The sequence below is a fragment of the Myodes glareolus genome, chromosome 5, assembly GCF_982192425.1.
Source record: "Myodes glareolus chromosome 5, mMyoGla1.1, whole genome shotgun sequence".
NCBI classification, from domain to species: Eukaryota; Metazoa; Chordata; class Mammalia; order Rodentia; family Cricetidae; genus Myodes; species Myodes glareolus.
Window position 1 is genome coordinate 80,241,929 of NC_142030.1, and position 13,325 is coordinate 80,255,253.

Genomic DNA, 13,325 nt, shown 5'->3' on the forward strand with positions numbered 1-13,325 from the left:
CCAAGGAAGAACTTGAGGATTAGTTGTATAATTCAGTGGTAAGGTACCTGCCTTCTATTCAGGCCCTGGGCTAGAGTCAGATTACCACAAAAAGTTCTTCAAAGCCAAGTATCACATTCTCACCTGGTCAATATAGCTATGCATTGAAGTAACCTGTCTCTAACCTATCTAAATCTGATTAACAGAAGTAATAATGACAATTTTTACTTTTCTCATGCATAACAGAATTCCTCTACAACAGCAAAAATATAAAACTTCTCATGATATAATGCAAAACAAAGGAATAAAAATATGCTATTTTCTTTTCCTACCAACATCACATGAACTATCAGGGAAGAACAGTCTAACTTCTCCCTGTGTCAAGGTATCCAAAATGCTTGCAGTCCATGTAGGAAAGCAAGCCACTGTCTTCCTCAAAACTCTCCTTGATTTCATAGTCCATCTCCACCAGAAAGCTAAGCACTTGCTCTGGAAGTCCTCTGAGAAAAGCTCAGCATTTGATAATCTTGTCCACTGTGACTCTGGGAATCTACTAGGAAATGCATTGTTTCATATTCCTGACCAGAGGCTGGAAATATGACTAGCTTAGTAAAATATTGAAAATATTTTCAAGTCGTTTAAAATAATACTTATTAAAGGGTAATTCTTGCTTGCTACGTTTATCTGAAATAAATTCAGTTCGAACACCATATTCCTAGTTCGAAAACATTAAGATAGCATTAAAGTGATTTTATCTTCCAACTGTACTGCTGAGAGGGACTACCAGAGACTAAGTAATTTAGAGAGGAGATTTACTTGTTATAGCTCATAGGTTGGGAAGCTTGAGATTAAAGCATCGGCATCTAGGAGGATTTTCTTGCTGCATCATGACACTGCAGGGGGGAGAAGGGCAAGAGCAGAGGTGTGGGGAGGTAGGGGACAAACTTAAGAACCACCCTCTGTGCTAACTAAATCTACAATATAGCACCGACCCATCTGCCCTCCTGATTCATCACCTTTTAAAGGCCTCACCTCTTACCATATCAAGACATACGTGTTTGTAACATACGAAGTCTGTGATGGATGAGGGACATTCGAGCCATAGCAAGGACCTTTAGTCTAAACAACATCTAATACCTGGTTCCCTTAAACATTCCCAGACTGGGCGTGGTGGATCAGTATTTGATCCAAGCCTGGGAAACAGGCATGAGAACTGATCAGAGTTTGAGGGCAGCCTGGGCTACAGACTGGCCCTGTCTCCCCACCACTCACACACATTCCAATAGCTGTTACACATTCTGAAAGGTACAACATCCCAGCTGACAGCATGATGAAGGAACATTTCTGAACTGTTGGAAAAGTTCATTCGCACTATATTGAAACCTTTTGTCTTCTACCAATAGACAAGTTTTCTTTTTTTAAAATACTTATTTATTTATTATGTATACAATAATCTGTCTGTGTCTATGCCTGAAGGCCAGAAAAGGGCACCAGACCTCATTACAGATGGTTGTGAGCCACCATGTGGTTGCTGGGAATTGAACTCAGGACCTTTGGAAGAGCAGGCAATGCTCTTAACCACTGAGCCATCTCTCCAGCCCTAGACAAGTTTTCTTATCCCTGTAACTATGAAGTCATGAGCAGTTTGGTTTCCCAAGTATAAACTTCATTCTGTCCTACATATTTAAGGTCTCCGATGATCGTGAAGGGTTGTCAAGACATGGTATCCCAACCTAGTGCACGTCTACATCACATTAAATTGTAGAGAACTCGCACATCAGTCCTGAAAGCTAGTGAATGTAAATTAATCCCTGAATACCAAAGAGAGTAAGAATTTCAAGTGCTTACTTCCTCTTCATTATAAATTCATGAATAAATCCTTTTTAAACATCTTAACTTTCAATGGAACTCCATCCTTTCAGTTTTACAAACCATCTCATGCTCAAAAACTGGCCAGAAGGAAAATGGGGGGTCCATGGCAATTTATTCATTATTTTAAATCATCCTTATGAAGGCAATTCTCAATTAAAACATCCTCAAACAATTAAAGTGTGGGATTGCATTAACTAACACTTTACTGGCTACAGCGACCGAGTCATTCAACTTCTTTCTTCTTGCTTTTTTTTTAAATTACATTGATGAACCAGTGGCAGCAATTTCCCTTCTTTGTGAAGCCTGTGAGTGTCCATTGCACCTCCGATAAATGTTCCGTTGACAAATATTCTTGGAACCTGTTGAATAAGCAAAAATTAAATGAGGCCTAATCATAAGGGTCAGAACCAGTTCAAGTTTGGAGAGAAATAAGGAAAAGTAATTTGCCCAAAGTCACAATAGTAAAAGAGGTCAGGTTTAAATCCACAACAATCTAATTCTAAAGCCCTTCCTTCTACACACCACATTAATTTTAAAACACAAAATAAGACAGGCACTATGAACCACCATGAGGTTCAGCGGGGTCTGCCTGACTTCGGGGGACTGAGAAAGGCTCAACTTTTCTTTTTTCTGTCTCTTTCTTTAGGCCTGATCCTAAGTACACTTTCTTCTGACACTTTGGGCTTCCCTCCTTTCCCACCTATGGCTGCTTGTCTCCCATGTGTCTGACCTCTGTGCTGGCTTAAACAACGTGGCTTTGTTTCCTTTCCTCCTCTGTTCTTCTCCTTCAGGCAACTACTGAGGTTTTCAGCATGTCTGACCCAGGAGTTTGTCTTTTAAACTCTAATAAAACTGTCCTTGAGCAGAAAGGGAGGAGGGAGCGATGGAGGCAAAGCTAGTTAAGTATTAATAATGTTCGAATGGTTCCTTTCTACATGTTTACCAATGTCTTCTACAAGCCTTTAAACAAGGATAGTAGCAACAATGAATATTTTTCTGACTATTCATATCATGAAAAGATAAAAACTCCCAGAGGCTAGAACAATGAGTACTAAGCACAGATAAGCACAGGAGGTCGGAAACTGATAGCAGTCTGTTCTGTCCAAGAGGGGAAGGATGATTTTACCTTGCAAAGACCTCCAGAAGGACCTTAATATTCCACAGACATGCACTCATGACACCATTAGGTACCTCATCCATCCATCCCCCATCCTCCCTCTCTCTCTCTCTCTCTCTCTCTCTCTCTCTCTCTCTCTCTCTCTCACACACACACACACACACACACACACACACACACACACACACACACGGTAAACATAAAAGTTAAAATGAACTATGCCATTTCCTATTCTATGAGCCTGGTTTCTTTGTACATCTACCATTTCTTTATCAACGTGAGATCCACAGAAATGCCAGGTTTGCTTTTTCTAGCAGGAAAGTCTAGTGTCCAGGGACTGGCATGCCACCAGCTCACTGCAAGGAGCAGCAGGGCTGAGGGTACACTCACACTTCTTTCTCCAGTCATCTTATGGAGGGCATCTTGAAACTGGTGACCATATTCCAGCATATCCAATTCTACAGCTTTATAGTGGACATTCATGTCGTGGAAAATCTTTTTGGCCATTGAACAGTAGGAACAGGATGTTTTTGAGAAAATCACCACACAATTGTTAGAGATTGTTTCCTGAAAGGAAAAAGAAGTAAAACATTCTCATCTTAGATATTGCCTTTTGTAATGAAATCATAAGTAGTGGAAGGAATTTGATTTTGGAGTGCAGAGCACAACTCTGTGCTCCAACTAAGTTCCTATCATCTCTCTATGGTATCTATTATAATATTACTAGATATTATAATAATACCTGCGGATATGATTTATTCCAAAAGCTGGCCGTTAGAAACAAAAATGTATCCAAACCGTGCCTGAGAGTAGTATCCAGAACAAATACCAGTGAGAACCAATTCTTATGCAGCAAACACTCCTGCATATTCCCGATGTCATACGGTCATTTCAACTTCACTGTAATCTTAATGTAGGTCCATGCTGTGTTATTTAAACTGCACAGGGGAAGAAACTGAGGCATAGGGGAAGACAGGTAAGTAACAGCTGTCCTCGATCAATAAACAAATGAGTCCAGGTAAATCCAGCCCTAGAGTCCAGGTACTTAATCTATGTCATACTTCTCAAATGTTTAAGAGGTGTTTGCTGCTTACTGCTGATGACTTTCAGAATGTGTCCGTTCTCCTTAAAACGCACAGCATCCCCAGGTGTGAACAACATGTTGCTCACTTCCCCGTTTCTGTCCAGTAAAAGACGTAAACTATGAACACTATGCCTTCCAGCTGATCCTGGAAAAGGTACTTCCAGAAGAGCTTGTTCGCTGGTTTGAAGCTGAAATCATAAGCAATTTTCAAAGTGACTGCGATAACAGCCTGGGTTGCAGTGTTCTCCAGGCCTTCAGTGCCTGGGCTTTGGGATGTGTCTGCAGAGCCTATGAAGTTTTCTGATGTTCTTTATCTGGATGTCCAAGTCCTTTCGACAAGTTCAGCAGACAGCACTGGTATCCACACAGGTTTTCAATGGACAAGTCTGGCTCCTGAGCACCTGTCTGGGTGGTTCTTACATGGCAAAGCATAATCAGGGACTTCAAGATGAAGACAAAGACACAAAGTGCAATGCCCAGACAAAGTGCTTCAGAACTTATAGGCACCCTGAGGGGTCAAGGGCTCCTGTATCATCTCCTAGATGTGGGCAGGTTGGTCCACTTTATGTTCTTTCTCCTGCTTACTAAGTATTTAAAATTCTGTCACAGGAAAATGAACCACACCAGACAGTATTCTGCCCTGATGAATCAGTTTTACAGATAACAAAACTGAGGCTGAGAGGGTCCTTGTACTTTCCTCAAACTCCACATCACACCCAAAGCCAGTAATCTTCCTTCTACCATGCTATTTAGGCTAGAGGCACACTGAGCCTCTCATTTAGACTTGAAGCAATGAGCACACTGAGTGCTCCCGTGGCACAGAAGCCCTAAGAAAGAGATTCCAAAGTGAGTGGACCTCAAGATGATAGTGCCAGGGGTCTCGCAAACACTCCGCATTTTCGTTCAAGCTCATCCTTACTGAATGTTTCAGGGTGCTGTCTTTGTATTTTAAAATAGAGAATATCTCGCACAAGAAGTTTCTCACATTGCTGCTGTATTCAAAAGACAGTGAGGTTAACTAAGACAAACTCAGATTCATTCTGTGCACTGCTGGGGCACAAAGCCCAGGACCTCATATATGCATGCTAGGCTCTTGCCCAACCACTGAGCTACACACTCAGTCGAAAGCAGTAACAAAATACATGTAGAAGATAATGAGGAAGACAAAAAAAGATATGCCTCATGGGCTTGAAGAAAAGAAAAAAAGATATATAGGAGGAATTCTGTGGGCTTTGTTTTTGTTTTCATTTTGCTTAGAAAGAGGGATCTCAGATGTATTGTCTAAAGGTGCCTGGAATTTTCTCTCCTCTTGCTTCAGCTTCCCAAGTCCTAGGATGACAGGCAAGTGGTGGCACCACATCCAGCTTAACACAGATTTCCTGAGGCAGAATTAATTAAGACTGGCAGCAAAAGAAAGAAACAAGAGACTATAATCATGTATAGTATCCCTTAGAGAATAATTTTATGGGTAATTATTGCTCAGTAGGTTCTGTGTTAGGGCAGAAAGCCGTTAAACAGCTGCCCATGCCAAAACCACACAACAACCCTGGCTCTGAACCGCTGACTCTTAGGTATCAACAGTCTTAGAGCGGGCATGATGAAAAATAAATAAAAATTTCAACCTCAGAGATGGATTTCATTAAGAATAAATGAATTTCAGAAAGAGGAAGAAGGCGCAAGCACATTTTTGAAAGGTTGCTTACTGCAGTGTGAAGTCTTTTCTGGAATAAGATGATCTGACCATTACCATGGGTGTAGTTCAAAATACAAAATGGGACTTGGAAACTTTATGGAGATGAACTTATATATGATGTATGTGGTCATCTACTCCCCTTCCTCCCTAATAGAAGGAACACCTTTGAAAGGGTGATAGAGCCTTTCAGAGATACATTTAAACACAAGGTCTTAGGCTACATGGGGAAGGTGGGCAACTGTTGCCAATAGTGTTTCCTTACTTACTAGGAGCCGGAGCACATACCTCCAGTTAGCAAGGCTCTGATGAGACACAGCACAAACCTCCTAACCACACAGCACACTGCCTTGCACCAGGCTGGACTAAGTTGCCAAAAATGACAATCAGGGATTCAGTAAGAAATCTTGGTCGCTTAAGTAAATTTTATATTGCCTTTACTATCTTAGAGAAGTACTTGTTGTAAAGGTATAGAAACAGGTCATTCCCTACCATTGTTGTTGCTTTTGACTTAACAGTTCTTCATAATTAGCACCGAACACTTGATTAAGATAAATTTATGGAACCTCCAGCGGTAAATCTAAAATGATATACGTTTCATAGCTTTTCAGCTGTGCTTGCAAGTGTTGCGAATATGAACGGACTTTAGTTTTCCTACATATAAGCACTCCATTAGAAGTGATTTTGTCTTACTGATAACATTTTATGTTTCATTTTATATGACAAGCTATTAAATATATTTTTGCGTAAAATAAAATGGAAACTTAAAAAAAAAGAAGAAGAAGAAATTTCATCCAGGCCGGACATGACAGACCTGTAATACCAGCTAGCTATGCGGAAGTCGAGGCAACACTGCAAGTTCAAAAGTAGTCTGAGTTAGAACAGTTGACACAGCTAGCCGAGGCAACTCAGGAAGACGCTCATCAACAGAAGTGACATGATGAAGAGAGAGGAAGCTTGATCGTAGAAATTTGTCTGAGAGTTCAGGACAGCCTAGATTCACTCTCCAGAACTGTTGGTACGAAAATGTCAGGGGCGAAGGTTTAGAAAGACGGCTCTGTAGGTAAGAGTGCTCCCTGCACAGTCATGAGGACCTGAGTTCAGATCCCAGCATGCATGAGAAGAGCCATCAGTGGCCGCATACAGCCCTGGAGTCCCAGCATGGGAGGTGGGGGGTGAGAGGGAAGACAGAGACAGAATTGCTGGGTGGGGCTCTTGACCCCTAACTAGTTAGGCTAATGACCACCAGCCTAACTCCACATTCGGTGAGAGAGGCGATCTCAAAGGAATAAGGCAGCGGCAGATAACGCTAGAACAGGATATTAGACATCCCTGCTCTGGCCTCCACACATGCATACAGGCATGTGCATAGCACACACACATAAACCACATTCTCACACAAGAGGAAAGAAGAAACCAGAAATTTTAAGAAAAAAAAATGACCTAGGACTTGTCATAAGGATAATTTTGATTGCAATTTTTAAAATAAATATGAATTTAGTAATTATTTCCCAAACTAGATCAAGCCTTGACACAGAGTTAGTGTGTTAAGTGTGTGAGACAGTTCTTCTCCCTCCATCGCCCCCATCACTCACTTGGATCTGGTTCACAGGCGTAGATGCTGACTTCCCTACAGATGAGGACGTGCCGTTTCCCATCCTAAAACAAAGGAAAAGACCAGCTCAGCGAGTGAGGTGCCCCCTTGGTTCCAATGGAAGACAACCTTCAATACAAGGATATCCAAATACACACAGCAGGAAAAAGCTGCATCCGCACCAAATAAAGTATTTGTCTGCTAACACCAACAGGAACCGTTGCTTATCTAAGCAGCCTTTCAATAAATTTTACCTGATAAAACCAATCTCTACGTCAAAAGTTGAATACAGTCTTATTCATAAGTAAATTCATAATCACTAAAAACCAGATACTCTGCCCTAATGAAGACCTGATGGCTGGCAATAAAATGTGTTTTGAATTTCTTCTGAAAACATACAAAATGGTGTGGGGTTGGGCAGGACCTGGAGAGATGACTCAGCAATTAAGAGCATTCGTTGCTCTTGCAGAAGACCCAACTTCAGTTCCCAGAAACCATATCCACCTTGCTCATAACCAACAAGCTGGAAATCTAGCTTTAAGAGATCTGACGCCCGCTTCTGGTCTCTTCAAGCATGCACAGCTGCATCATACACTCATATAAACACACATACGTAAAAATAAAACAATAACTTTTAAATATACAAAACCTTCGTGGACACTGTGAAGCAAATAGCCTACAAAGACTAAGGGAATAAAGGTTTTCAATGCATTAATCCTATAGTTCCCAGTTTTTCCATCCACCAAGTAGGAAAAATGATGACTCCCACTTAAAGGGGGTTGTGGAGATTAAATGAGCTGATATATATATACAGAGAGCAGAACCATATCTTACACACAGTAAATGTCAATAATATTTGACATGATTATTTATTCCTGAATATGGGGACCCACATTACCTCAGCATTTGTTATCCAAAACCTAGAGCTGAAAAAAAGAAGTACTTGAGTCAGGTGTGGTGGCGTACACCTTTGATCCCAGCACTTGGAACGCAGAAGCAGTGGAGCTCTGTGAGTGGAGGCCTGCCTGGACACGGTGAGTTCCAGAACAGCCAGGATCATGGAAAGAGACCCAGTCTCAAACAGATAGACAGGTGGATGGGTAGATAGGTAGGTAGACAGAGATGGAAGATGGATGGATGGATGGATGGATGGATGGATGGATGGATGGATGGATGGATGGATGGATGGATGGATGGATGGGCGGGCGGACGGGTGGATGGATGGATGGATGGATGGATGGACAATCATCATCAAGTCTTTCCACGGAGTCTAGAATCTCCCCCATTCACTCATTTTTCTTGATCAGTTAGCAAGATCTGACCACACTCCTGGAGCAAATTAGACATAATGTAAACTACTAACCTCTCAAAAACATTCATTAGGCAGGTGCTGCAAAGGAGAACTGCTCAAATATCTAAGGAGTTAGGGTGAGATACAGAATTTAAAGATTTCTAATATCTTTTTGTTTGTTTTTTGAGATAAGGTTTCTCTGGGTACCCCCTAGCTGTCCTGGAACTTGCTTTGTAGACCAGGCTGGCTTTGAACACAGAGATCCACTGACCTCTGCCTTCCAAGTGCTAGGGTTAAAGATGTGTGTCACCACACATGGCTACAAATGGTTTTTAAAAATATTTTTTTGTTGTAAGATTTTTGTTTGTTGTTTGTTTTGGGAGTTTTTGTTTTTTGTTTTGAGATAGGGTCTCTCCATGTAGACCATGCTGACTTGGAACTCAGAGATCCTCGTGCCTCTGCCTCCCAATTAAAGGTCTGCATCACCATGCCCAGCTTTAAAATATACTTAGGATTAAAGAAAAATGTCTCCTTTCACAAAAGCAATTCATTCCTTGTGGATATATTTATAGAAACTTTAATCATGTTTAAGTATAAAAGTAGGTATTTTAAATTTAAAAATTAAAGGCCCCAGTCAACTAAAGCATTTCTTTTTTTTACGATTTTATTTTATTTTATATTTATTTATTATGTATACAATATTCTGTCTGTATGTATGTCTGCAGGCCAGAAGAGGGCACCAGACCCCATTACAGGTGGTTGTGAGTCACCATGTGGTTGCTGGGAATTGAACTCAGGACCTTTGGAAGAGCAGGCAATGCTCTTAACCTCTAAGCCATCTCTCCAGCCAACCAAAGCATTTCTTAAATCATAGTTCTGTGTTTGAGTGAACTCCATTAAATGCTCTTTTCCCATGCATGGGGCCCCTGGACGATGAATTTCTGCTCTGCACAGTCATTCTGGATAACTTCAAATAAGTTGCAACAAGCATCATTATAACAAAGATGAGTTAGAGACAAAAATCACTGCAACTAAACGCGCGTTTCTCATTGATCCCCAACAGGTTGACAAGGAAACCTCGAAAACAAAAGCATGCGTGTGCCTACACCAGATAGAGAGAAGGTAGGAGCAAGCGAGGGGCTCAGAAAGACTGTCCTATTTGGAGGAGGCACCATTGAGAAAAAGAAAAGAAAAAGAAAAAGCTGGCTGAGTTTCTTAAGTCCAAAGCAGTAGGGAAAATAGATGGCCTTGGCCCGGAAGAGCGCTGGATGGCATCAAATCCAGTCTATTTGGGGTTTTCAACCTTGAAAAACAGTTTTTGTTTTGTTTTGTTTTCATCTCTAATCTAGCATTTGCCTCCTCCTCAAACCTAGGCAGCGTTTACAGCAAATGAACTTTTCTAAGAAAATGACAGGGCCAAGCAAGCATATTCTGAAGTATTACTCCCTTCCCTGCCAGAGAAAAAGTTCCAAAAAGGTACCCCTATCTTTCTTGAGGCAGTCCTATCAGTTTCTAGTTGCCCTATTAAAGAATGGGGCAGGCACCGAGTAAATGCAAAATAAACACTTTGCCTCAATACTGGTCCAGCACCAACTAACTCGTCATGCTCCGTTTACGGAACACCTACTAAGAGGTGGTAGATGGGTAAAGCAGGATATACCCCGATATATCCAATAGGAAATAGTTCTAAGGACCTGTCAACAACTTAACGTCACGCGATTGGCGCTTTCAGAGGGAAGTCTCTGGAAGACAGTGGAGGAATGGAAGCGCATTAGCCGGTACTGAGATGTCTTGACATCGGCCTAGGCCAAACCTGACACAGCTGGTGTGTCAGGCCAGGGTATGCCAAGGGGGAAAGCCCAGGAAAGTAACACTGCCATCAAGTCAGAAACCACATCTACAGGATCCAGAGTTACTAGCTGCAAAACCTTGGCCATTAAGAAGCAACAGTCATGTTCACTTCCTGCGACAGGACAGCCAAGAGGTAGCATCAAAACAAGAGCGACTGGGTAAATAAATTCCCACAGCAGGGAAGACCTGTTCATGATCGCCCGGGTGTACACTGAGCTAAAGCTGGGTATGTGAAGCTCCAACTAGGGCGTCTGGTATTTGTCCCCCAAATCCGGCTCGGGCTCCCGGGGAAGGTCCACACTAACACTACCGCAGGGTCCCACGGGCCACGCAAGCCCACCCCTCCGCGTACCCCGAGCCCGCAGCTCCAGCCGCGCTGCGCCGCCAAGCCAAGCTGCTCCCGCTCGCCACCAGTCGCCTCCCCACCGAACTCGCGCTGCGCCAGGACATGGCCAAGCGTCCCGGCTGCTGCGGGGAGAGCAGCCGATGAGCCCCACCACGATGCCGGGAGTCCGCCCCTCCCGCAGTCTCGCCCCGCCCCGCCGGGCTGCCCGCGTCACCGCCGGGCTCGGGGAGCCGCCGTCCTTCCCGCCTCCCCGCCTCCCCGCGCGCCCCCGAGCCCGCGCGCCCCCGAGCCTGCCGGTCCGCAGCCTCGGCCGAAGAGCGAGGCGCTCACCTGCTCGCCGAGTTCTTCCGATCTCTGCCGAGTTCTCCCGAGCCCCACACGCCGGCATTCAGGGTTGAGAAAGGCTGCGTGGAAATGAGTCCAGGCAAGGTGGAGTTGTTCACCTGTGGGTGGTAGTTCAGTCACCGCCTCCTGTCGGACAGGTTTGTGATGTGAAAGAAGGGCTGGAATGTCATCTTAAAGTTAAGTTATTGATAAGAACTCAAAGGGAGGTAGGATTTTACACTTAGAAAGTAAAAGACAAAGGCAATCCAATGTTGAACTTTCTTTCAGAAGATGTTTTTAAGATTAACTGAAATTGGGAAACGAACCAGCCCAGAGATACTTCATCATGGCTTTGACAGTCATGACTGCCACAGCTCCTGATGACTGCCCAAGCCACCCAGAGATGGTAATAATAGCCCTTTGTGCGTCTCTTCACAAATGTAGGGTCACTCAGCCTTTTACTTACAGAGGACGCTGAAACTGTTAAAGCCACAGGTCAAATGGTAACAATTATAAATTGTTCTAAGCTGTTGCAACTATCCATACCTTTACTGAACCCTCATGCTGATCCCATGATCAAAGTACAAAATTAGAACTTCTGTTTATGATAGTTCTTTCTTTTAACCTCCCTTGGTCTATATTTCATTAATTCATAAAAAAATGAAAGTTAGCTGCAAAAACAAATACCTCTCATGGATGGACAAAACATTTTTTTCATAAGTCTTTAAAGTTTGAGATCTATAATTTTAGAGTTTTTATTTTACCAAGCGATAATTACTTAGTAAGGCTGTAGTGTTTTTTTGTTTTGGAGTAGAACTTTTGTAGTACAATTTTACCTTTTGTCTCAATTAAGTGAAACAATGTAATACAACATAATTGCCTTCCCTTTTCTCTCCAGAGATACACTGTTTAGTCCCAGGCTGCCCTCAAATTTGTCTTCCTGCTGTCCCAATCTCTAAGACACTGAGATAACATGTGCAGCCGTGCCTCTTGCACAAGTTAACATTGTATAGATGGGATTTTTAGTGGGCATTTGCTCTTTTAATGATTCTCAGAAGCAGCCAGGCGGTGGTGGCTCATGACTTTAATTCCAGCACTCAGGAGGCAGAGACAAGCAGATCTCTGTGAGTTCAAAGTCAGCCTGGTCTACAGAGAGAGTTCCAGGACAGTGAGGGCTTCACAGAGAAACCATCTCCAGGACCAAATCTCAGAAGTCAAGTACTAACCCCATTATGGCCAATTTTAGCAAATGTTGAAACCAGACCAATATTTTTCAACTTCCTGTGTTTCATGAGAGAGCTATAAAAATGATACTTTTTGTCTACACTTGCCACTGTCAGGGTGGGTGTAGTGAGACCACCAACTGAATCACTCCATTGCTGGAAAGAAAGGTCTATCGGGAATCAAACAGCTAAGGCTACTGGGTAAAATCAGGCGAATTTAATGACAGCCAGGTGGGGCCTTTGAGCTGATACAGGCTGTTCAGATTGACAGGGAGCTAGATTACCTTGCCCACAGGAGGCAAGATTTAGCAAGTTTCCTGGTAAAGACAAGCTGAATTTGGATTTTTGTTTACCCACCTGTTTTGAGTCCTTCTGTTAGGGCATTGGGTGTCCTTCTGTTAGCACTGCCATTTGGGTGGTTAATTTGGACCAACAGTGATGACTTCAACAATATAAGAAGGATTTTAGGGCCAGGCAGTGCTGGCTTTTGGGGAGCAGGCAGATGTCTGGGTTTGAGGCCAGCCTGGTCTGCAGAGGCAATGCCAGGGCTTCACAGAGAAACCCTGCCTCGAAAAACAAACAGAAAGGAGAAGTGGGATGTGGGCAGGGAAGAGAACGATAGTTACCGCCAGCTCGGGAGAGTGGTGGTATATGGAGATTTTACTGAAAGGAGCAGGGTGCTACTTATACAATTCAAGTAAATTCTAGCTATGTGACATACAGCACAATTATAGGTCACAATACCGCACTGTATTCTTGAAATTTGCTAAAGATATCACTCTCAAATTTTCTCACCAACAGAAAACAAATGTAGCTCTTAAGAAGGATGGCTATGTTAATTAGCTTGGTTGCTATAGTTACTGTAAAATATCTGTGTATATTAAAACAACAAGCTGTGGTGGGCATGCCCGGATTGGGCAAAACAGAAACTTCTGTCAGCACATGCCTTTAATC

General features: G+C 42.8%; 1 protein-coding gene across 2 annotated transcripts; it reads right to left on the reverse strand.

The window, feature by feature from the left end:
- Positions 1-1,944: 1,944 nt before the first annotated feature.
- Positions 1,945-11,280, reverse strand: Glrx2 (glutaredoxin 2). 2 transcript variants are annotated; one of them, XM_048430991.3, is made up of 4 exons: positions 11,155-11,280; positions 7,338-7,401; positions 3,359-3,535; positions 1,945-2,210 (listed from the first exon to the last, which is right to left on the reverse strand). In XM_048430991.3, the coding sequence occupies exons 2-4, from the start codon at positions 7,398-7,400 to the stop codon at positions 2,079-2,081; spliced, it is 372 nt and encodes a 123-aa protein (XP_048286948.3). In that variant the 5' UTR covers position 7,401; positions 11,155-11,280; the 3' UTR covers positions 1,945-2,078. The 2 variants fall into 2 exon arrangements, with proteins under 2 accessions (XP_048286948.3, XP_048286947.3); XM_048430990.3 differs by lacking the exon at positions 11,155-11,280 and adding an exon at positions 10,831-10,994.
- Positions 11,281-13,325: the final 2,045 nt, after the last annotated feature.

Excerpts from the sequence above, each read along its gene's own strand:
- Glrx2 (XM_048430990.3), bottom strand. The coding sequence starts at position 10,928 with ATGTCCTGGCGCAGCGCGAGTTCGGTGGGGAGGCGACTGGTGGCGAGC. Across the intron at positions 7,402-10,830 it reads GCTGGAGCTGCGGGCTCGGG|GATGGGAAACGGCACGTCCT; the intron begins GTACGCGGAGGG and ends CCTTTGTTTTAG. Across the intron at positions 2,211-3,358 it reads AGATGACTGGAGAAAGAAGT|GTTCCAAGAATATTTGTCAA; the intron begins GTGAGTGTACCC and ends CTTATTCAACAG.